Source organism: Penicillium soppii, assembly GCF_028829465.1.
Source record: "Penicillium soppii strain IBT 18220 chromosome Unknown utg000001l, whole genome shotgun sequence".
Taxonomy (NCBI): domain Eukaryota; kingdom Fungi; phylum Ascomycota; class Eurotiomycetes; order Eurotiales; family Aspergillaceae; genus Penicillium; species Penicillium soppii.
In genome coordinates this window covers 89225-113699 of record NW_026643231.1, presented here as the reverse complement: position 1 = coordinate 113699, position 24475 = coordinate 89225, and the positions used below count along the sequence as shown (strand labels likewise).

General features: G+C 45.0%; 8 protein-coding genes across 8 annotated transcripts; 4 read left to right on the top strand and 4 right to left on the bottom strand.

Annotated features, from left to right (window-relative positions):
• Nucleotides 1–660: 660 nt before the first annotated feature.
• On the top strand, nucleotides 661–2486 carry N7529_000028 (fungal specific transcription factor domain-containing protein; the record flags this gene model as incomplete). Its single annotated transcript, XM_057235559.1, has 3 exons — nucleotides 661–739; nucleotides 794–1281; nucleotides 1335–2486. 3 exons carry the CDS (start codon nucleotides 661–663, stop codon nucleotides 2484–2486), a joined length of 1719 nt encoding a protein of 572 aa, XP_057102362.1.
• Nucleotides 2487–3012: 526 nt separating this feature from the next.
• Nucleotides 3013–5124, bottom strand: N7529_000027 (Zn(II)2Cys6 transcription factor; the record flags this gene model as incomplete). Its single annotated transcript, XM_057235558.1, has 1 exon — nucleotides 3013–5124. One exon carries the CDS (start codon nucleotides 5122–5124, stop codon nucleotides 3013–3015), a length of 2112 nt encoding a protein of 703 aa, XP_057102361.1.
• Nucleotides 5125–6054: 930 nt separating this feature from the next.
• On the bottom strand, nucleotides 6055–7698 carry N7529_000026 (flavin-containing monooxygenase; the record flags this gene model as incomplete). The annotated part of the gene is made up of 2 exons (XM_057235557.1): nucleotides 6055–7486; nucleotides 7535–7698. The coding sequence occupies 2 exons, from the start codon at nucleotides 7696–7698 to the stop codon at nucleotides 6055–6057; spliced, it is 1596 nt and encodes a 531-aa protein (XP_057102360.1).
• Nucleotides 7699–8937: 1239 nt separating this feature from the next.
• N7529_000025 (2,3-butanediol dehydrogenase) lies at nucleotides 8938–10151 on the bottom strand (the record flags this gene model as incomplete). Its single annotated transcript, XM_057235556.1, has 2 exons — nucleotides 8938–10009; nucleotides 10069–10151. The coding sequence occupies 2 exons, from the start codon at nucleotides 10149–10151 to the stop codon at nucleotides 8938–8940; spliced, it is 1155 nt and encodes a 384-aa protein (XP_057102359.1).
• Nucleotides 10152–11826: 1675 nt separating this feature from the next.
• Nucleotides 11827–12546, bottom strand: N7529_000024 (uncharacterized protein; the record flags this gene model as incomplete). The annotated part of the gene is made up of 1 exon (XM_057235555.1): nucleotides 11827–12546. The coding sequence occupies one exon, from the start codon at nucleotides 12544–12546 to the stop codon at nucleotides 11827–11829; it is 720 nt and encodes a 239-aa protein (XP_057102358.1).
• A 960-nt stretch (nucleotides 12547–13506) lies between these two features.
• Nucleotides 13507–15076, top strand: N7529_000023 (uncharacterized protein; the record flags this gene model as incomplete). Its single annotated transcript, XM_057235554.1, has 3 exons — nucleotides 13507–13975; nucleotides 14037–14422; nucleotides 14495–15076. 3 exons carry the CDS (start codon nucleotides 13507–13509, stop codon nucleotides 15074–15076), a joined length of 1437 nt encoding a protein of 478 aa, XP_057102357.1.
• Nucleotides 15077–15876: 800 nt separating this feature from the next.
• On the top strand, nucleotides 15877–16969 carry N7529_000022 (uncharacterized protein; the record flags this gene model as incomplete). Its single annotated transcript, XM_057235553.1, has 2 exons — nucleotides 15877–16770; nucleotides 16820–16969. Coding segments are annotated over 2 exons (1044 nt in total), but the record flags the coding sequence as incomplete, so codon positions are not given.
• Nucleotides 16970–18252: 1283 nt separating this feature from the next.
• On the top strand, nucleotides 18253–19881 carry N7529_000021 (fungal specific transcription factor domain-containing protein; the record flags this gene model as incomplete). The annotated part of the gene is made up of 1 exon (XM_057235552.1): nucleotides 18253–19881. One exon carries the CDS (start codon nucleotides 18253–18255, stop codon nucleotides 19879–19881), a length of 1629 nt encoding a protein of 542 aa, XP_057102355.1.
• Nucleotides 19882–24475: the final 4594 nt, after the last annotated feature.

Genomic DNA, 24475 nt, shown 5'->3' with positions numbered 1-24475 from the left:
CACGGTCAACTGAATACGATTTCAGACTTCCCAGTCGCATGAACTTACATATGTGATGCTATTTGTACGGTATTCCAAGATTGTGGTGTCCTGGCATGGAACGTCACTTAGGTAACTTATCTCTCGTTTGATACTTTCATGAACCTGAAAAATCCAGAGAAAGTGAAAATTCGATAGATCCTTCTGAGCTGATGTGTTTAATTAGAATGTCTCGGTCCGAAATAAACAGCCGTTCTAAGTTTCTGCTCTCAGCATACAGCCGTGGCTACAAAGTATAGACTCTCGGCGTATGGGGTGGCGTATATGCCATTTCCCCGGGATTCAAGATATACATCACAGGTCCTGCAATGTATATTTTGAATGAAATGCCATTCCTTCGCTGTTGATGGATTTTGGCAGACATACGATCAAGATACCCGGTAATTATAAAACATTCAACTTTGAAAAGGCATGCAGTGGAAAGTCGGTTTCCCCCACAAGACCCTTAACACTTCTATGAGGATATGTCTCTCTCTACTTGCTCTTCATGCGCGGTAGATGATTCGTGGTGTGACGTCCCAATTACTGGATTTCCTTGCACGCGATGTCGCCAATTGAAAAATCAATGCTGCTCACAGGGGTTCACATCACCGGTGTTAGTATGATCTCAAATCCACTTCAATGCTTGTGACTGAGTTCGTTCAAAGTGCTTTGGAATTCTCCGATACCAATGAATCTTACTCACCGAGCATGAGTGCGGGTATGTTTTTACAATGATGAAACTTACGCAAATTCCTCTTCTTACATTGAACAGGTGTACATGACAGCCTCCACGGCGTGCTACAAAATGGGACGCCCAAAGGCATGGCTAAAACCCCATGGGTGGATCACACTGCTCCTCTAGATAACCTAATATCAGAAATAAATGACTTTCTGGGATCGGGGCCTCCTTGCTTCTCTCAGCCAAAGCTCCCACATTATGTTCAAAATATACCTTCTTGGTTTGCAGAGGAGGATATATCTTATCTGATGTCGAAGGACGCTTTCACCACACCCGATCAAACCCTATGCCGGGAGCTTCTACGATCTTTCATCGAATGTGTTTACCCATTCATTCCAGTTCTAGATCTGAGCTGTTTACTAAACGCATTCTGCGGCAATGGCCAGTCGGAGAAAATCAGTCTCCTCCTTTTCCACGCCATCATGTTCTCCGCAGCAGCATTTGTGGATGCAAAACATCTCTACAATGCAGGCTATCAGACGAGACGAAAAGCTCGAGAGGATCTATTTTCAAAAACGCGAGTGCGTGGTGTCGAAGCAATCTGCTTGGTAACGAGCACTAATAGATATCATAGGTCTTGTATGACTTTGACTACGAGAATGATCGGGTCACCACCATCCAATCCTTGCTGTTGATGACATACTGGCATGAAACTCCGCAAAACCCCAAAGACTCCCAGCATTGGCTCGACGTGTGTTGGTCACTGGGGAGTTCAATTGGCCTCCATTGTGACCCTTCAACGGTGCAGATCTCTTGTGATCACCGTAGAATCTGGAAGCGGCTATGGTGGTGCCTATATACACGGAATCGTCTCATTGCCCTCAACCTACGAAGGTCAATCAGTTTCAAAAAGCATACTGGTCGAAATATGCCCTTTCTTGATCTCGAGGACTTCGATATCCAGCGATATTCCGACAAAGCGATCAAGATCTTCGACGACTGCGAGTTTCTCAGGGATCTCAGTCTTCAAGAGAGATCCGCTGTCAGTTTCATCGAGAAAGCAAAACTCTCTGTCCTGATTTCCGAGGTGGCAATTCTGCGCGACTTCCGAAATTATGGGTGCCCAAGCCCAGGCACACCTGGGAATGATGAAGATGGATGTTTTGGGGCATGGATGGAGCAGTATGGGAAGACACTGGGGGCGCTTCATTTATGGCATGCTAAGGCGCCAGCAGACATGGAGAGAACCAACCAACAGAACCATATTCTCTATGTTCAACATGCGTGGATTCGCCTAGTGTTCCTTACGACGCTTGGCACACTTTATCGCGAAATTGCATGTATCACCATGCCATACCATGAAAAGCCAGCATACCCGGATCGACAGGTCTTGCAGGAGATGTCTTCCATCATGCAGGATCTTCATAATTTGGGTGTTGTTTACTTACTCCCAACCACCGCAGTGGCATTGCTAGTTCCTGTTTTGGTCATGCATTTCTCCGATTTGAGATCTAGTTCAGACGGCCTGCAACTCCCGGGGTTCCAAAACTTTTATAGATGCATGAGGGTTTTATCCTCCCTTGGCGATACTTATTCATTTGCAGTCATCGTTCATCAATTCTTTGAAGATGCTTTGGGAAATATCAGTGGTGCAAGCCCACCGGTTGTTCCAACATCGATTCAAGATCTCTTGACTTCAAAAGAGCATGAATCGCTAATCAAGGCTCAAGCCGCAAGATCATCGGGAGATCCTGCGACCTGGAAGGGTCTCCCATCTATCTTGTAAGGTTCTTGGGTCTGGGCGGGCGTTGAGGTAAGATCGAAAGGGCCAATTACCCCATTTTCATGTACCAAAAAAGTTGTGATGAACAAAATAGGTATGGTTAGCAGATGGCTCCACTTAGTGACAACAATTACATGTAATCGGGTCGTCGAACCCAGCCACCTGGCGGTGTCCGGGTTCCCGGGCCTAATTACAACCCGGGCCTAATTACAAATTTTCATTTCCACATCCTTCAACAATTTACTACACCTCTAATTCTTTATATTATGGATTCAGATTCAAAGGATCGTATTACTAATGCCTTATTAGCATACCATGCTAGTAGCAAAAAAAACGTTTCAGCCATCAGCCATCGCTAAGCAATTCAATATTTCGCACGGCGTCTTAAGAGGTTATATTAACGGTCGCCAGCCTCGAAACAAGCGTACCGCGCCTAATAAAGCACTACATATAGAGTTAAAAAAGGCCTTAGTTCTATAGATCGATACCTTAAGAGCATACTGAAAGTATAATTCAACTTTGCAAACACTCAAAGCTGATAACCTGCCCATTCGTCTGTGGCTGGTGGGAGGAAGTTTGGCATAAGCAAGAAGTCTTCCATTCCACCCGTGAATGGTGCTTGAATAACGTCCCAGCTCAGGTCAAATGAGGCATGATGGTTAGAATCCCCAGAGAACTCCCGGTTTTCTGACGCGACATGAGGAGTTGAGGTATCACTTTGGCGATTGGGAATCGACCGACAATTTTCGTATGGCGCTCGTGACACTTGAGCAGGTCCGGTAATCATTTCTCTCTGATTTGTACATAGAAAATCAAATATCTCCATAGCCCAGTTTGCAGGGTCCCATAACTCTTTCACATCGTTCAGGACAACTCGACAGTTGTCTAAATTGGCGCGCGCCATGTGGGAAACTAGCTCGTTCTGATATTTTGTTTGTCGATAGTGTACTATGCCAGCCACAAAAAATGCCGGGAAAAGCTCATGTGGTAAATCGCACAGGTTAGTTTTGGTCATAAGCGTAATGGCATGGGAGGAAATTGTTCGAGCAGAGGACTCGACGATGCCGCCAAGTGGTTGGTCAGGAGATTGTGGTGGAAAATCTCCTGGTTGGAGAGGAGTTGGCGTCTCAATGTATAATAAAAGCAAGTAATAATTGTAGAGAAGCTCCAAGGCAATAGAGTATACAATCGGTGCACCTCTTCCATCCCAGTCTTGCGGTGAACGATGCAGGTCCGAATGCCACTGCTCGATATCCGCATGTATTTTTGCCGGGGTAAGGGACGGATTACTAGGCCCAAAGCGACAATGCAAAATCTGGCGTAAGAAAAGCGATAGTCGGCCGATCTGAATTTGATAGAAACCCTCTTCTGTGTTTTCGTGAATAAAGTCTTGTGCTGTCAATAGTTCTGTATCAGATTGTGTCAAGTTGATACGAAATGGCCTTCCCAGAAGTACAGAGCAATATGTGTCGCGCACCACCAAGGTCCACCAAAGTCGTCGAAGAAGGCCCTTGTCGCCCCGCGGTGCATCTGAGGAAGCGACCGATCGGTGAATGCCCAATGAAATAGCAAATGTGACACCACATCCAATCCAGGAGCAGGGGTTCCAATGACTATGGGTTTCCGGGCCCCAAAAGCTCAACATGATTGCACACTGGGCTAATATGATCTTGTTCTTTTCATAGCAAAAATCAAAGAACAGTTTTGCCTTTTGGTAGTAATGGCGCCGTGCATCAAGGCGCGACCTGAAATTGGACTGATGTATTACAGCCGAGTCGCAAAACGTGGCACCAATAAAGCAGACAGCGTGAAGCAGTAGCCAAGGTGTCTTCTGCTCGTTGTGAACTTTTTCAAGCTCTAACTTGTTGACGATAGAGTACAGCGAGTGAAAGCGCGTCAAATACGCCGATACCAAATTGTTCAACAGCGCCTTAGGGGGGATGATGAAAGCGCTTTTTGCTTTGAGGTAAGCAATGTCTGCAGCGTCAAGATGTGAAGGGTGAATATCTTGCTGGATGACTGCCAGGTTCGCGCTATCGCGGATTTGATCGCTGGCATCGTGTAGTGGAGGGCTTGTTTCTTGGGGATATTCCTCCAAGGCAAAGGTCAAGGGTGACGCTTCACCAAGGAGGATGAGGCCGCACTGGGGCATATTCCTTTCCGTTCTCCAGCTGATGAAATCCTCAAACATTGCGGAGACTGATCGTGAAGTTGAATCTGTCGGAGTCGCGGCTAGGACACTTTCCGGTCTGGGAGGAAGCTTGGGCTCATCGGATGTAGGAGGTGGTATTAGATCAACACTGTTATGATTCGATGAGTGTTCTGCCGGTGCAGAGTCTGGTGAAAAGGTACTCGATGGTGTAGTAGCTACTGGAGCCTCGGCCTCTAGGTTGGTAATTGCATTTGTCGGAAGTGACTTTTGTATCTGTTTCATGGGGGACGTTTCATTCACGGGGCGTGGCAGGCGGGCAGGTTTACGATCGTATGTGCCCCGACGCGAAGAAATCAAAGCACAACCAGCTACGTGATCCATGCGACAGCGACTGCATGGCAGACCATTCTGTACAGCATCGCATTTGATCTTCCGTTGACTGCAACGTTTGCAAGCTTTAGCTGCGCGAATCCGCGGCTTCTCGTTCATGGTGATGGCGTTATTCAAACAGCCAGGCAATAGCAGAGGAAGTCATGGGGGAGCCGTGGGCTGGAATGCTAGAGATTACACAGTGTGATCATTTGCGGGGTAATAATCCGGGGAAACTCCAGAGACGTATCAAATACATGGAAATACGCATGAATCGAATCCATAGAGTCCACGGAGGTGCAACCTTGAAATCTTTGCCTCCCAGTGACTGGAAGGGGCACGCGTATGTATATTATGTAAGCTACGCGCCCACCTGGGCAGGTGCGCCCAATATTTCAATGCATTTCAACCTTGGAAACTATTAAATTGCTTATATACGGAGTAATCGAAAGTAGGCATATTTAACTAGTGCTGTAAGATACATATTTGACGCAAGCAACTCAATGACAAATTACTTAAGTAAAAATTGATTTTACGAGCCTGCTATCCTGTTGTTCCTCACAGGAAGAGAAACGCCATATTACACCAACCTTGGAATGCGCAAAAATTGGACCACCTAGCTTCGCAAATAAGCTTTAAACCAATCTGTTGAAGGGGTGATAAATCATGATGAAAGCGGGGTTTTGAGACACAAGGTGTACTCCGATGTCATATAAGCGCGGCAACGTATAGATAACCCTAAATTGAACCTTGGAAATAATACTAGATGACCCGAGCGCATAAATGTGCACATATGAATCAATCGGAAAATAAACCGTACGTAAACAATTTCCGGGTAGTATTTGAGATCAGCATGAAAAGACCCCTTACGCTCTTCCCGAATTTGAGCCTGCTAACTATCGTTTACTCCACTCCGCCAGGTTCATGGCATACAAGCCTGAAATGAAAGAAACATAGCTGAAGCCACTACAAGATGGGAATAAGACTGGTAAATAATCGAATATTCAGGTTTTTCAGGAATGATCTTTCTAGGAAAGAAACATGTAATTCTCAAAATGGTTTGAATCCTTTGTTGCCACTCCGCACGACTTCCTCCAGCACATCCCTATAGTTTTTCAACCCGCCAAAGTAAAATAGCACCGACGGCTTCTTGCCAGCAACATTCGCACCGAAGATCCAAGAATCGGTTTTCCTAAACAGACTGTTGGCGCTCAATTCATCGCATATCTTGCTCCAATCTTCGACCGCGGTGGGCTCGGCCTCAACCATAGGATGCTTCGTTCCCACTGACGCAGAATTGTTGGCTTTGAAGATGAGGGTAGAAATGAATTCCACTTGAGTTTCAATTGTAGGAGGCAAGTTGGTGAATGGGCCATTGGGTCCTAGAATCATGAAGAGGTTTGGGAAGTCAGGAACCGACACCCCGAGATAGGACTCGGGTCCTTCACTCCAAGAGTCTGCGAGGCTCTTCTCCTTCAGACCTCGGATTGACATCCTTTTGTAATTGCCATCCACTGCATCAAAACCAGTTGCAAAAACAAGAGCGTCGAGCTCCCATTCTCTCCCTTGGGTACGGATGCCAGTAGGAGTGATCTCAGCTATTGGGTCCGCTTGAATATCAACGATATCCACACTGGACTTGTTGAACTTTTCATAGTAACCAGTATCACACAGAGGCCGACGTGCGAACCAGTCCTTGGGCATGAGTTTCTCGGCTTTCACCGGGTCATTGACCTTTTCGCGAATCTTCCTCCTAATGAAATTTTGCGCTTCTTTGTTGGCATCTTCGTTGTATGAGATGTCGCAGAATGTGCCAAACATGAAGTAGAAGCCACTGCCTTTTTTCCAAGCTTCTTCGAATATCTGTTCGCGTTCCTCGGGGCTGACACTGAATGTAGGCACATCGCTCTCCTTGAACCCAAAAGCAAACATGCTGTTTTTTGCTTCGGTCCAAACTTTCTCCCATTCAATGCTTTCTCGCGCCTCAGTTGAGACCTCTTTATCGGCAGCCGGTACAACAAATTGCGGGTGTCGCTGAAACGAGACCAGTTGGTCCACTTCATCCGCTAATGCCGTAATTATCTGAACGCCGGTAGATCCATTTCCGATGACGCCAACTCTCTTTTTCTTGAAATCATGAGATGCAGGCCAACTACCCGAATGATACATTTCACCCTGGAAGGAATGTAAACCGGGGATGTTCGGGTAATTCTGCTTGGAAAGTAGCCCAAGAGCGGTAACAAGATAGCGACTAGTGAGCTTCTTTCCTGTTGCTAACGAAACTGTCCAGTGAGCTTGCTCTTTACTCCAAGAGGAAGCCACCATTTCGGTGTTGAATTGCATATACTGTCGCAAGTCGTGTCGCTTGACCACATGCTGGAGATAAGCCAGAACTTCCGGTTGCTTCAGATATTCTCGACCCCAGGGATACTCACGCAGATCCTCCAGATCCCAAGAGTAACGGTAGAGAAATGACCGTGTGCTAATAGAGTAAGTTAATGGATGCGAGGCTTTCGGTCGATAAACTTACTCTGACATTGCACCGGGATACCTATTCCAATACCAAGTTCCTCCAACATCTGGGGCTGCTTCTATCACTTTGACAGACAAGCCTTGATCCACAAGCTTCTTGCACATATAGATACCACCAAACCCGGCCCCCACAACAATCGCGTCAAAATCAAAAGTGGCCATGTTGTCCGTCGTATAGTTGTAAGTCGATTAGGTAAACCTTTGGCAAGCGGAAATGACTCGAATCTATTTTAAAAGCATATATAGGTAGTCCTTTCAGGGCTCTAGACATGAATATATAGATATATATCTTGTACTGCTCGTCAATCTGGTAGATCCTGAGGTCTTTAAAATGGGTCTTAATTTGGCCTAGCAGCACGACTTAGCCATCATGCGGGCGGGGAAAGGCTGATTGCCGTGGCTATTAGGTGGCACCAAGTGATTATCAAGTCTGGGGTTTCTAGGGAAGATGCCAACTAAGAGAAACCTTGGACAATAGCCGCGAACTTTTTTTTGACATGGGATATTATGCTGTGGGCACACACCCGTGGCTAGAACTTTCCCTAACCTACTAAGGTACACCGGGACCGTGGCTATATGTGTTGTACTAACCGTTTCTATCACCACTCAGACCCTATGGATCGAAGACACAATAGCGCATTGTCGTAAAGACAGTCAGGAAAAGATGCTCTCAGGACTTACAATCAATGATCAATATCTCTCACTTGTACTCTAGTCTCACTAACGCACAACGCGCAATAATTCTATGCAATAGTAAATGTGTGCTTATCATGTCAGTTTAGCAATCGTATTTTCTGGGCTTTATTTCTCTTCTCAATTATAATATGTCTCATCGTTGAACAGGGCCCCTAAAGGGCCACAGGATTGCGAAGATAGGGCACATACAAATGCCCATTCCGCGAACATGAATAATTGAATTTCTTATAACTGGTGCTGCAGTAATATCAATGATAATCTTGAGTATGTGTGCTAGTTAAATGTATAAATGATGAAATGATGGAGATACAGTGAAGAGACAGAGCGAGTGAAATGGATACCTGTGAACTATGGTATGAGAGACATACTAAGCGAATATCAATAATCACGTTGTTCGATGTTCCGGTGGCTGATATTGCATGGCCAGGACTGGGAGCATGGGTACAGAGTATATATGAGGCTGTGGGCTCATTTCTACCTGCAACACATTAGCACAGAAGCACCTGGGCATCACTTCTGAACATGTCTAGTGAAATATGACTAGCGTGTTAAAGGAAAACTATAGCACCATAATCAAAATTTTGTGGCTATATGAGATTAACAGTTTCTAGACTTAGTATAGACTACATTGGCGTCCGTATGGAAGTAGGCATATTACCAGGGGTCGTTGGAATAATATTTCGACTTTATATTGAATTTTCTGTTTCAAAGCCGCGCAGATGGAAGAATTGAAGTCGAACTCTTAGGTGGCTGAATCAAAACCTTCACATGAGCCGCCTTGTTGTTGATCAACTCGAGAAATCCCATCTGCACCACCTTTTCCAGTGGCACAATTGACGTGACCATCTCCTGGGCTGGAACATTTCCGGACTCAAGGGCCCGGATCACTTCAGCAAAATCTTCCGTGGTGTAGCAAATCCCACCAATTAGTTTTTTCTCGAAGAAGGTGAGGTCATTGAGATTTAGGTGTAGAGGCTTCTCGTGAATTGCGACGTTGAGAACCGTCCCTCCGGGACGGATGGATGCAATTGCAGCATTCAAAGTAGCCTGTATACCAATTGCCTCGAATGCAACATCCACGCCATCGGGATGCACATCTTGCACTGCCGATTGGACCGGATCTGCGCTGGCATGGTTCCGCTCGGAAGGGTCTACGACAATGTGCGCTCCAAACTTCTTTGCCATTTTTTTTCGAGAGGAGGTCATCTCACTCACTATAATCGTCTTAGCTCCCCAGAAGCGGAGGAGCATCACAATAGCCAGACCAATCGGACCCGCTCCAAGAACCAGCGCTGTCTGGTTCTTCTCAAATCCAGAAAGACGAATAGAGTGCCATGCGACAGCTAGCGGCTCGAGAAGCGCGCCCACTTCGAGTGAAACCGAATCGGGCAAAGGGAGACAACTGACAGCGTTGACAACGATTTCAGATGCGAAACCACCCCCATCTGCATTCAGTCCGTAACAGGCAAAACGCTTGCAGATGTTGCTTTTTCCAAGGCTACAGGTAGTACAGGGTTCGACCCCATAGTGTCGGTCATCAAGGGCCGGGTTCACAGCAACCTTCGATCCGACTTTAAGATCGGTCACGGCCGATCCTAGTTCAACAATGACTCCAGAAATTTCATGACCGAGAGTCACTGGGAGAGATTCTCCAGTCCAGGGATTTTTTGTGCCAGGTTGTGGGGAAAATATCGGTCCATCGAGATACTCATGGATGTCAGAGCCACAGATTCCACAGTAAGCGACCTCGATTCGAACCTCGTTGGGCTTGCATGAACTAGATAGACCAGTAATTAATTTATATTTTGAAGACCAACTGATGGGAAGAAATCATACCGTGATGGGATTTGTTCGAGCCTTATATCTTCCTTCCCATGATACCGCAGGGCAGTGATATAATGTTGTCGCATGGGCGCCATGGTGATTGAATTATTTAGGTCTTGCACCTTGGGAGGTCAATACAATAAAAATTGTAAAGTGGGTCAACGTGATGCTCTGCCTGGGATCTCCTGCTCTTATAGCGCTCACACAATTTCCTTGCTAGGGCATTGGTATCTTGGTAAACCTTCTACTAAAAAAATATCATACACCCGCACTTCATGATGACAGCTATAAAGCAGGTTAAAGTAAGTATATGCAATGCTCGAAGCAAAACCTTGGAAAGCATGTGGGATATACTCCAACCGCGGCTACATACCTAGACTAGGTATGCGTACTCAACCCCGCATTTCTCCAGATTTTCTACACCTCCATGGCTATTCTAAGTTTGGCGTTCCCTGTACTCTGGATTCTTTTTGAGGATATCTCACGTTGTTCAGGCTTGTCAGATAGCTCTCTCACTCTATTTCCCCTCCTTTCCTTCCTTCATTCTCCCTTATTGTGTGTGCGCGTGTTTCTTCTAACTAAACCGTAATTCTCTAGTTCTTTGGCGTTTCCTGATTTCCTGCTTTAGTGTCAGATTTTGAGCACTCTCGCTCATCAGATCCTTCTGGTTGCCTTAATTTTTCAATTCAGCCTCTGCGGGACAGAGAGTCATCGATCATAGCTCTCTAGCCCGGGAACCCTGCACGGCGGAGTCAAAGTCACCACCCACTTCGCATAAAGATTTAAATCAAACCAACCAATTAAAATTGCCGGAGCCAATGTCATAGATTCCTAGCAACATCTGCAATGCACCCAAAACTGATACAACCACCGTGCTATGATCCAACAACCACGGATATACTAGACCAGCCAGAGTGCCGTCATATAACACCCACACATTGTGAAGTCCTTGTATCGTCGTGCTTTTACATAAGCTTTCTGGCCATAACAGTCCTGGATGTGGTTGCAAGACCCTCCTCGAAGTCTTCGGCTATGCTTAATTGGGTTACGAGTCGTATCGGGAGACGTCCACTTTGGCGCCATGGGTCTATACTGATGAGGTAAGTCATGCATACCAAGAAGCGTGAAGGCTAACTCAGTTCCGGGGTAAAGCTGCGCTAGATCATCTTTCGGTTTTATTGGATGATTTTAGCGGTTTAAAGAAGCTCACAGTCGAATAAATTTCGATCCGGTATTCGGATACTGTTTGCGGTGTGTGGCCTGCGTCCAGCTATAAATTTGCAGGATCTTACCTGAAACAATTAGAGAAGGAAACATGAATAGTATGCATGAATAATGTGTATTCCATGGAGATCATACAAGGGCAATAGAATATGAAGATGTGAATATTGTATTGTGGACGGAGGAGAGAAGGAGAAAGAGAGTGAGAGCGAGAGATATCTATCTATCTACTCCATGGGAGACTATCCCAATGTGGGATGTCACCCGACATCCCCAACAGTATTGCAGAGAGATGGGGAGAGAAAGAGAGGAGCTCTCCCCAGAGCTAGCTAAGAAGTCTACAGAGGGTTGGAGCCTGAGGCATCCCACCCATGGCATCCTCAATATTACCTCTCTCTCTCTCTCTACCTTAAGCTAGCAAATATATGACTGTTTTCTGTTTTTGTTTCTTGATAAGATACATTGGCAGAGAAGTTTTGAATGTATGAGTTTGTTCTATATACAGAGGAAAGCCATCAACACATGTAAAGATCACCACTTTCAAACAATCTAGAGCTTCTTGTATGTCGTACCCCATACAAAGCTCGCCTGCTGAATCAATTGATCGACATCCATTACCGGGATACGAATATCATGCAAATCGGCGCAAGCGGTATAATCTTCGGATGTTTCCAATCGTTCTGTTTGCGCCGTGGGGTAGAATCCAGTAGGTAGGTCGTATTCGTAAACCGCAAGAAATTTTCCATCAGAAACTGTCGAAGGTTCCTCAAGGGAAACAAGCGGATCTTCTTCAATATCAATGGGTTTGGGTGGAGCCACGCCAAGAGCCTCCAAATCTAAGCCTTTTGGGGCAGCTACCCAAGCGTGGGGCACACCGGGGGCGATAATAACCATCGCTTTCGGTGGAAAGACGTAATATTGTCCTGCCAGCTCGGCCACTGCAACTCCACTGGCAATGAAAATCTTCTCGGTCACAAATTGCATTTTGGGGTTTTCATCGCCTGTTTGTTGCTCTGTGGTGCCTGGGACAGTTGCTATGTGAACATGTCTAGGCATTCGACAAGTTGTATTGAATTGGAGACAGCCGGCTGGTCCACGATAGACAGGACAGCAAGGGTCATTGGCACTTCCCACGCTATAAAGCTCCATTGTTCCGGGCAAGTTCGATTCGGGAGGAAATGCCTGCTTGACAATTGAACCTGCGCCATGAATTACGCGCGTTCCACATGGCAATAGAAACCCAAGCTCTGATTTGATTGTAGGAGCCATGATGTGTGCACAAGTATATCATTGCAATATCAAGGTAGGAGGGAAGTAACGAAATATCAATATGTTTCTTCAATGTCTCACTTCGGCTATCTACCCGGTCCGATAATACAGTGGAAATTTATCTCGGCTATTTACATAGCATCGGTTGCGTCACAAATTTCCGCTGTGGATAATTTACAAGCTATTAGACTTTGGTATGATGAAGTGCATTATGTACGGCTACCTCAAAGAATACGACAGTGAGATTTTCAAGGTTTGCCAAATTGCCAGAAAAAAGACCGTTCTTTTACAAAGCGGCGATGAGACCACCGGCGAAACCCCCGAACTTTGGTGCCTAAATACATGAAAACCCGAATGTAAGGCGGGCAGAAATTTTTAGATTGTATAGAGTGCCATAACTAGGTGAAAAGGGGTCTAGGTCCAAGATGCAATCAGGCATTCAGGCACCCAAAATCACCTAAAGCGGGCTTTTTGCTAGTGGTCTTCCTACTGTTTCGTAGTTTTTCTCCTCAGTCATCTGTTTTTAACCAACCAGCCATCCATCCTCTCTCGTCGTAAGTTGCTATGTTTTCCTGGCTGAATTACACTTGTATGGAATGGAACCCTAAGTCTGAGACATTCAAAATAAGACGTCAGTCTCGTCAATTGTGTAGAGAAACGTTCAGTAAACATACAAGGATCTTGAAATCCTGGTGGCGATATCATTATACCCGTGGGTACATATATCGTGCTATCAAACATCGCCCGATCAGCCAAACTTATATTCGCTTTCTCTAATTGGTCCCCGCATTCCCCAGATATCTTTGTGGTGTTGCTTGGGGATAAGTGCATATTTTGCAATATATACCTAGGTATATCTTGATGTATTCCATCTTACATCTCTTTTTGACCGCTTTCCAGGGTTTGAGACCAGAAAACAACTTTAGAACCTCCACTTACTTATTTGCTTGCCTATACACAATGAGCATCGATGCATCGGAGGGCAAACTGGACACAGTCCACGCGGAAAACGTCACCAATATGCAAATTGATGAGTGCAGCGAGAAAATACATGCAAAGTTTCGACATAGGATTGACTTTCGACTGTTACCTCTCTGTGCCTGGCTATATCTTATGAATTATCTTGACCGTTCTAACATTGGAAATGCCAAAATTTTGAATCAGGAAACCGGCGACTCGCTTCTGCAAAGGACTGGAATGACTGCAGAGACTTATTCCATCACCATCACGATTTTCTCTGTTGCTTACAGTATTTTCGATGTGCCCTCGAATTGGGTGCTCAAAAGATACTGTCGTCCTTCTTGTTGGCTTAGTTTCCTCGCCCTTGGCTGGGGGGCTTTGACATTAGGATTTGCATGGGCAGACGATGTGTCTGCCGTGATAGCCATCAGGTTTTTCATTGGTGTATTTGAAGCAGGATTCTTCCCAGGTACATGTTACTTCTAGCTTGTTCCTTAATTCAAGTTGCTGACTATACTTCTTTTAATAAGGTATTGTCTATATTATAGCTGCCTGGTATCGACCAGAGGAGCGTTCGTTCCGTATCTGTATCGTGTCGTCGTCGGCCACACTTGCCGGTTGTTTTGGTGGCTGCATCGCCTATGGCATGGCATTTCTCAACGGCAAAGGTAATTTGGCTGGCTATCAGTGGCTTTTCATTGTTGAGGGTATCATCACAATTCTTTGCACTGGTCTCATTATTACCTTTATGCCGAATTTCCCCGATACTGCCAAATGGCTGAGTGAAGAAGAAAAGGATTTCGCGCAACGTCGGCTGGGGGAGCAAAGCATAAGCTTTACTAGCGAGCCTGCTAGTCGAGGCGAGATTATTGAAACCTGTGTTGGACCTCGAATGATTGCACACTATTGCACCTACGTGAGTATGAATGCGTCCCTGATAGATTACGCAGAGTCCTCAATCATGGACACTGACAAAATTGTCATTTAGCTTTCCAACGTCATTGTGGTCAGCTCCCTGGTCTACTTTTGCCCAACTATCGTGGCCGGACTCGGCTACAATTCTATCGAGGCTCAACTGATGACCGTGCCTCCTTGGGCACTTGGGTACGTTATGTGTCTGTCCCTTGCCTGGGTAGCCGACCATTACAACCAAAGAGGCATTATAGTGATTGTCACGTCAATTGGTTCTGGCGCGGCGTTTCTCGCCACCACTCTACTTCCTTTGACTGCATATCGGGCCAAATATGCCTGCTTGATTATATCCTGTTGTGGAGTCTTTTCAAACATCGCACCATTGACCAGTTGGGTCATTTGCAACATGCCAAGTCCACGTGTCGTAGGACTTGCAGCAGCTCTCAATAATTCTATGGTTGGGATAGGCTCAATTTTTGCTCTTTGGATCTGGAAGGATAGTGAAAAGGCAACAGGTTACCCTACAGGGAACAGTGTTTGTGCCGCTTGCAGTTTCCTTACTGCTGTTCTTGCTTTTGGACTACGTTGGACTTATACAAGGATGAATCGAATGAATACTCTAGACAGCGCTGGGATTGCTAGGGACTGGAAATTGTGACCTGAAAATCACATGCCCATGAATCAAGTCCAATCTGACATGAGGTCATTGGCTTTGAAGCTTCCTGTGGGGCAAATTTCTGTGACTCTGAGGAAGATGTTAAGAATTGAGTAGTCGATGCCTCGCATTGATCAAGCCTACGCTAGATTGTTGATTCGTGCTCTCTCTGTTTGTCTTCACAGTGTGTACGCATTTCTGTTTACTTAGACCAATATCTAAACTATTTCCTAGCCCTTTCTGATTTACTGCTTCGCTGTAAGAGGGATACTTTACAGATCCTAGCTTGATGATCAACTGTCATGTTTCGCTGAAAGTTGTACACATATGGGTTGGGGAGTATCTTCACTTGAGAGGTACGTATGTTTGCACAGGAGAATGGGGTGTGAAATTGCCGCTATAGCCAGTATTTCTACCCCATCCAATGACGGTTTCAACAATTGGCACTAAGATAGACCCCAAAGACCAAGCTCGTAGTCGACTGTGTCTCAATCTGCGCACGGGTACCTTGTTACACTTCTTACTCCATTGCCGAACCGCCTAAATATCGGCTTGGTATGTACTAGTTGTCACTGCGATATGAGAGGTGAACATAGTCGGCATATTTCGGGTACTTGAATCGAAAAGATGTTACCACGGTAAGATCGGATAGCTCTGAATTCTTCAAAATACCCGTCCATAGATACTAATGAACCTTGGCTTTTTTTTATATAAGATCAACGACTAACGCTAATATCTTGCTCGTTATATCCAACTCGTAGGATATTCTCCTCATATCCCATTTCAATCCCAATTCTGACAAAATGCACGCCGTTGCCTTGGATCCGATCGTCCTCGCTAACCTGCGAGACAAGACGGCAGTGGTTACCGGGGCAGGAGGAGGAATTGGAGCCGATATTGTTAAGGCACTGGTTGCAAATGGATGTAATGTGGTACTTACAGACCTGGAACGTTCCCGTTCTGCTGTGGAACTCTTGATTGCCTCTTTACGCGACCCCTCGGTCGCGTTATTTATCCCTGCCAATACGTTAGATTGGGATCAGATGAAAGCGCTTTTCAAAAAAGCCAAGGAGCATTTTGGTCAAATACAAGTCGTCATTGCCAATGCGGGCGTCATGGAGAGTGAGCAGGTCCTCGATATGGACAAATTTGACAGCAATGGCGATCTCGTTGAGTCAAGCGAATACTTCAAAGTCTTGGACATCAATGTGAAGGGAACTATGAACAGTCAGTCATCCATAAAATGTGGTATCTATATACTGACTATTTCCCGTGAAGCACTTCGACAGGGACTGTTCTACATGAAAGATAATGATGCCTGCTTTCCCGATGGGTCCCTCGGGTCTATTGTAATGACCATTTCAACATCCGGATACTTTGGTGCAACTGGCAATGCTGGTTATATCTCGTCAAAACATGCCCTTACAGGCCTGCTCCGATCATCGCAATCAGTCGCGAACAAACACAACATCAGAATCAATGCTGTATCTCCGTTCTGCACAGTCACAAGCATGATGGAACAATTTAGGGATTCATGGGTTGCCGCTGGCCTGCCATTAAACACGCCTAACATGGTAGCTGATGCTATCATACATATGGCGGCTGATCCCTCACAGAGAGGATCAAACTATTTGGTTGGTTACCATGAACTTCCCCTTGAGATGACCAAGTCCCCAAATTCGTATTTGCTACTTGCAGTTTCTAACCCAGTCAAAATATTTGCTGAAATATCTTTCTGTTTTTTAGGCAGCAGGAGCGATACTGCGAGAACTTGAAGGGCCTTTGAAGGGGCTATATCCAGAGTGGCTCGGACAGGACCTGGCTGATGTAATGAAAAAGGCAGGCGAATTCTTCCTCGGCATAGGTGGCTTCCCATTACCAAATTTGCCTGCCATCCGTGAGCCAGTTACGTCTAAATGAAGTTAGTTTACCAAGCCAATGTAACAATGGCATGAATGGGACAGAAGAGTGAGGGGCGCACTTTAACATATTTACTACCGGCCATGTTATACTTATCAAGAGATTTACGTTGGTTATTTACTTGGAAAGAGCAAAATACCACTGCTGACTATTTGGCAAGCTGCAACCTGAGGCACTCATTTCATGTCAACTACAGCTAGTATGTGGCCAATCAGGATGCTTGTCGAACTCTGGTCTGTTATTCCCCTATTTCCGGCAATTTATACTAGGGGTAATATTACATGCTTAATAATAATGCAAATCAACCAAACATTAGTGGGACCAATAATATTGGCCTCGACATTTCAACATTCTACATATAGCCGTGGCTATCTCCCGAGTGCGTAATATGTGTCCACACCAGCATTTGACCTTGCTTTATAATATGGCATCAAGTCAAGCCTGAGTGATCATATATTTTTAGCTGAACCCTTTGTTAGGATAATTCAAATAATTTCCGCAGAGAATATTTGGCATATATACAGGCACAAAATGTACACATGAAGTCTTGAACTTCCAGGCTTTGTCCACGGGTGCGGGGACGCATTAGTCAGTAAATACTAACCCCGGCCCTGGGTGCCCGCCCATCTCCCTGAAAATATGAACATTTCCTCTCACTTTCGTATCGCAGTTGAATGGGTTTTCAATTTTCAGCTCATATCTTAATACGTACATTTATCTACATGTTGACTAGCACCCGAAGCTAGGTAACAAGAACACGACAAGCAGCGACAATCATGCATACTGCTTCTCGTAGAAATGGAGGCCCCGAGAAACAGCGGATCCGCGCTTCTCAAGCATGCAAACAATGCAGCCGAAGAAAGATTAAGTGTGACGCTATGCAGCATGGCATACCCTGCAGTCGGTGCCAAATGGATAAACGAGATGATTGTGCTTTGACTTCCTCCAAACGTGGCATGTATGACCGTCAAGCGGCCCGCCAAATACGACAAGATAAGATGTTGCGATTATCTAGGCGGCCTGACACCCCTTTTTTGGGTCACCAGGCAGGTGAATCAGTTCTTCGTAATGAGACTCCAGCTTCGCCTACCAGTCCTCGGGGAAGCAAACAAGATCATATATCGCAACATTCAATATCTACTGAGCTGCTGGGGAATGAGCATAGCCCGCCCACTTCATCTTTACGTTCATTTCAAAACGCAGACCGCCCATCTCATTCCTCTGGTTCGTCTGTTCCAACCCCGGTTTCCATATCAGCCATGTTTGCAGAGTTTTTGAAGTGGAAGAACGAGAGACTCTTCGGACAGCATGGGTTGATTCTGTTTGGAGAGCCTTCTCCATTAACCTTTGCTTTAGAGGACTTACCTCAGGACACAATGCCAAAACGTCAACTGCATTATTCTAGTGAATCCACCAACGAGAGCCACAATCTGGACACTCTCCAACACGATGTCCACCCTTCGCATCTTGACACAGCTGATATCGCTTATCTTCAAGCAAAGGGGGCTTTTGTGATGCCATCTGAAAAGACCTTGGAGTACTTTGTTACTGTCTTTTTCACCAAATTCTATCCTTTATATTCCATCGTGGAAAAGGAGGCACTTAAAAAAGCACTAAAAATCGGGAAACTACCCTGGATTTTGATTCACACTGTCTGCTTTATAGGAGCAACTTTTTGCGATTTGCCAGTCATCTTTAAGTCTGGGTTCGACTCTAGATTTGAGGCACGGAAACATTATTATACCAAAGCCAAGTTGATGTTTGATACTGGCTATGAGACAGGCAAAGTTATCCTGCTCCAATCAGCTATTATGTTGAGCTTCTGGGGGCCCCATTTGCAGAGTTACTGCAATCCGTGTTCTTGGATCAATATTGCGAGCACTTTAGCAATATCCCTAGGGCTTCATCGCACGGCAACTCACTCAAATAGCCCTAGCGATAAAGGTCTTCTTCGAAGGTTATGGTGGACTCTGGTGGTACGAGACACCTTCTGCTCAATTCTATTGGGACGACCATTTCGAATCAATTTATCACAGTGCAACACGGAAGCGCCGAATATAGAGGAGTTTGAAACCCCGGAAGATGGGTTCTATCAGGTGCAAATTGGCCACCTATCCCTTCTCCTTAGGGATGTTGTTTATTATCGTTTCGGTCCTGGAAACATCGATCTTTCTCTAGAAAAGATACATGCCAACCTCGACACATGGTATTTAAGGATACGCATTTCTCTGGAACAGTGGCCTAATCCGCCCTTCAAATGTTCCACTGCATTTGAGCTTCTCTACAACTATCACGTCCTTCTGTTATATATTGAAAGTCCTTCAGTTTTCCGTCGGTTTACAGATGCGCAACCACATCCTCCTGATCCCCAACCCGGGACGGTCATCGAGTCCAGTGCAATAATGATTGCCTCCCATGCTATCAACCTTGTCTCCAAGGTTGAAGTCTGCGATGTTCCCCATGAACTGTATCCCGCATTCTTCGTGGCAGGGACAGTGCTATACCGGCAATCACAAAATGCGCACCCAACGATGTCCCAAATGTCTCGCGCCCACCTAGATAATTGTCGAACTGTGCTGAACCAAATTCGAGAGTCATGGGACCCTGGTAACTGGGCAATGCATATTTTCGATTTTCTATGCTCCGATCGCAATATCACGGCGCGTTCGAAAGACCGTGACACACCTGCGGCTGCCACACAAACGGATGTCAATTCTACAATTACCGTTGACCAAGCACCCCCTCAATCCATGCTCGGTGGTGATATCACTCTTGATTTAAATTTGGAAACAATGATGAATGGAGAGTCCGCTGAAATCGGAGATTACTTACTCATGCCTAACTTCCTACTACCCGCCGCTGAGGGATGGCCGGCTCTTCAGCTTTGAATGTACATATTATCAACAGCTATGCCATGATGAATTATGAGAAGGATTGGGTGTAGAGCTCTCAAAGCCCATAAATCAGGGCCCATCACGGCCCACTGGGCTATTCAAGGGGTCTACGGGTCTTTCAAGGTTGGCGCTTACAAACCGGCGTCCCGTAATCGCTGTATTCTGACCTTCTGCTAAATTTATACAGCTTAAATTAAAAATATAGAATGAAAATAGCTATTCAAATACGTGTCTCAATTTTGAATAAAATTCGACTACTAGAGATCGAGATATCGCGAAAAAATTTAGAGGTCAATATTAATGTTTTGATGTTCGATATATATCTAGGAGTTTGGAAAGAGTGCCACCACTTTCTGAGGGGACCTTTAGAATTTAAAATTACTCAAGTACCTAGGTACCCAACCAACACGTTTTCTTATATCTTTGAACGTAATATATATATTTAGCTACATAATTAATTGCTAATTATATATCAATTAAAATAAGAAAATATTACCTCAATATAGGGGCTAGAAACAGAGTCTGAACATGGGTAATGAAGGTTGGGCCCAAAGTCCACGAGTTGGTTGGGCTTTTAAGAGAACTCCAGTCGGGTGGATCTTCGACCGTGCTTTTTTCGTTGCTCCTTTTTTTAAGTTGTTTAGAGTTGTCTCATCTCTGAATGGCTGCGAAGGTGTAAGGACATGAGGGATTGAATGCCAGTCAGTAATTGGTAATTCGTAATAGCCTGGTGTCGAGGATCACATGGTTTGATGCCTCAGGCACAGACTCTCTGTCGAGGCCAATATTATTGGTCCCACTAATGTTTGGTTGATTTGCATTATTATTAAGCATGTAATATTACCCCTAGTATAAATTGCCGGAAATAGGGGAATAACAGACCAGAGTTCGACAAGCATCCTGATTGGCCACATACTAGCTGTAGTTGACACTCTCTCTCCCCATCTCACACAATACATCTCGATTCCAACCTTGGAAGTGTATCAACTATAGCACAGGTGATCTGTATTGCTTAGTAATTACATGGATAGCGCAACAAAGGATTTCCTCTTAGCCCGAAAGGCTGGCCGTTGTGGAAAGGGAAAAGGCTTCCATTAAGTGTTTATTTTTTCCTTCCCGATGAATGGAGGGGTTCTGAAGGCGATCGGAAGATTGAGGCGAGTTGCCCCACGGGGATCTCCATACTTCGCCTCTCTCTCTCTATAGGCGTGCTAACCCCACCAAGACGGTTATTTGACATAATTCGTGAGAGATAGCCGTGAATCCGATACTGCTGCGCTAAATCTGAACTTTCACTATACTTTCCACATTTTCGGATCGGGGAATGTAATTTCGGATGTCTCGGTAAAGAAAATTAGTGTGGGTGATAGACATACCTTTCCACCGTCTCTGTCTTCTGTCGATTCTAATTGTTCTGCACTAACCTTAATACAATAGCTCGACCTAATAGCTGCACCTAGGAAGAATTTCCACGTCGCTATGGTTGGCGGTGGTATTGCAGGCGTGACTTTAGCAATTACTCTTCATTACCGTAATATCCCTATGACACTCTATAAGCAAGTACCTGCCTTTGGCGAGGTAAGCGCCGGCGTGTCCTTCGGACCTAATACCGTCGCAGCTATAAGAACCTGCCACTAAGGCATCTTCGAGGCCTTCGAGAAGGTCTGTACGCGGAATATATGGTCGTCTAAGCAGAATGTCTGGACCGACTATCTTAATGGGTATAGCATAGGCATATCGACCTCGGCTAAGAATTCTAGCTACTAGGACATTGCTTTTACTATTTCAAACAGCACTAGTCAGACCGGAGTCTATCGGATGTTACGATCTGGAGATCGGATAGAGGAATGGTTATGTGATAGTGTTTGCACCCATATGGTGTATCTTCTCTCTTCCTTCTGTCTCCCCTTCTTCCTTCCCCATGTCCAGAATTCTCGTTCAAATGCACTCTTTCATCATTAAGAATTGGCTCGTAACATATCGCGCCCACTTCCTCGACGAATTAATTCGGTTGGTCCCTAGCGGCATCTCGCGGTTCAACAAACGACTGGATGACGTCACTGAGCTAGGCTTTAGAGACCAACTTGTGGATTTAGGGATTGTAAATTTATATTAGACTCCTGAGGTCCCTATGGTTCTAGATGAAGCGCGCGAGCGCCCTGGATATCTAAATTTAGCGATCAGAACGCCGGTAGGGCTAAAATCTTCGAATTTCATCCTTCTGCATTCCAAGGTTATGTATACTCGGTGAGTCTAGAATAGAATTGTTGGGTCGACGACCGGCTTTTCAGGGTCCATGTCGGAGAATACATTCATCATGCATAAATCAACCTTGGAGGTATTCAACACACCCCATCAATTTTTGTAGTTGCGACAATGAATAATAGAGCCATCCGGGATATGTCATGTTTTAAAACCTTGGGAGAGAAAAGGAAGGTTCACCCGAAGATTTCATTTTCCATGATTGGTCTGTCCTCTGATGCCTCAGTGAACACTTCGGTTGATACGAAATGTTCCTGACGACACGATCATCAAGTAACACTTTCTAATTGTCACTCTCTGTCACGAAGAATTCAGGATCAATGATCCTGAACCGATTCTGCCGTGTTCCACCGCCTTTCGTAGTTCGTGTTTTACATTGTTTGATTGGAGGCCTCAGGCATCACTACCTTAATTGTTTCAGCGTGTTGTTTCTTTCTTCTTCTTTCTTTCTTTCTTTCTTTCCCCATGTTTAGTATTCTAGTTGAATGCACTCTTTTTCATCAAGACTTGGCTCGTAACACTCTCGGCCCTACCTAAGAACTTCTAAATTTTCCTGACTTGCTGTCTACCTGTCTGAGGACCAAAGTTATCCTCAGGATCCAATATTCCTGCACAATTGAACAGGGATCGCTTGCGATCAATTAGCTATTAATTCGGACCACGGTATAATTATCTTCTATATGTGGCTGCCAAGACTAGATTTGACTGTGAATCAGCCACATGCTATAGTTATAACCTTAAAACTCTTATCTAATCAAAGAGATGTGGGTAACGTGGATCCCTGCTACTCCGGCCACCCGGTTACTCCGGCCACCCGCAAAATAAAATGGATCCCATAGCAACGTATGTTTTTGAACATCAACAATGCCCCCAATTCGATCTCAAAAAGCTCAAAAATTGGTTGAACAGGAGGGCCGCCTTCTGTTAGCTATGAAAGCTATAGAAAATGGGAAATACACCTCTATTAGAGCTGCTACCGAAGCTTTTACTGTGCCGCGATCAACGTTACAAGATCGGATGAAGGGCCATGAAAGTCAGGTTGTACGCCGCCATCATCGCCACAAATTCTCTGAACCTAAAGAGAAATCGATGGAAGAATGGCTGCTCTCTATGGACTCTAGAGGGTTTGCCCTCACACATGCTATGTGTCGGGATATGGCTAATTTACTACTTCGTGCCCGTGAATTAACCCCCTCCGAGACCCCTCTAAAAGTTAGTAAAAATTGGGTTACAGACTTTATCAAACGCTATGATTCTCTTACCTCCTATCTCTCTCGTCGATATGACTATGAGAGAGCTCTATCTAAAGACCCTAAACTTATAAAAGGGTGGTTTGATCTCGTCCAAAATACTATCCAAAAATATGGTATTATTCCGGCTGATATCTAGAACTTTGATAAGACGGGATTCGCGATGGGTGTTACCTCTTTATAATATATCATATGTTCTGCGGAATACTATGGTAAACGAAAGGTTCTATAAGTAGGAAATCGTGAATGGGTTACTATGGTTAAGACTATTAACGCTAAAGGTGGTATTCTCCTGTAATGGTCTTTGGGACCATACAATGGGAGACAGATCACTAAGACTGCCAAGCACTCTTTCCAACCTTTGGCCTTTTCCCATCAGGGTTTTGCCTGGTTGGTTTAACGAGGCTATGCAGGACGAGGAGTAATGGATCCGATCATGTAACGGGAATGTTCCGTCTACAAAAAGGATTCGGACGTAGTGTCACCAACGAAGATTGAATCGCAATAAGTGATACCGACAGAGATAATGTGCCCCTGGGAGCTTCGTCCAAACGGGGCATAAAAGGGGATAACTCCCTGGCCCCTATCTGGGGGACAAGAATTAGTCTCTGTACAAGAATACTATATCGTTGACGCTCCTCCACCTATTCATTACCGATCCATCATCGTATCTTACCGGACTGACAGGCTGATCACCCCTGACCTGGTAATCTTCTTACATCTCCCGCCGTACCTAATCTTTAAGGGCAAGATCTTTTTAGAACGCTGGTTCCCTTTACCTCTAAATTAGGCTATTAATCTTAGTCCAAATGGTTAGACTAGTGACTAGATTGGTCTCAATTAGCTATAGAAGCACTTTATACCTAATTCTACGCGAAAAGGGGCCTATATATTATTAATTCTTAATGGTCATTCCTCTTATCTTACTCTATAATTTGATAAATTATATAAGGAGAATAAGATAATCTACCTCTATATGCCTGCCTATACGTCTTATTTACTACAGCCTCTTGATATAGGCTGTTTTTCTATACTAAAAAAGGCATATAGAGGGTTGATTAGGGAAGAAATGCGGA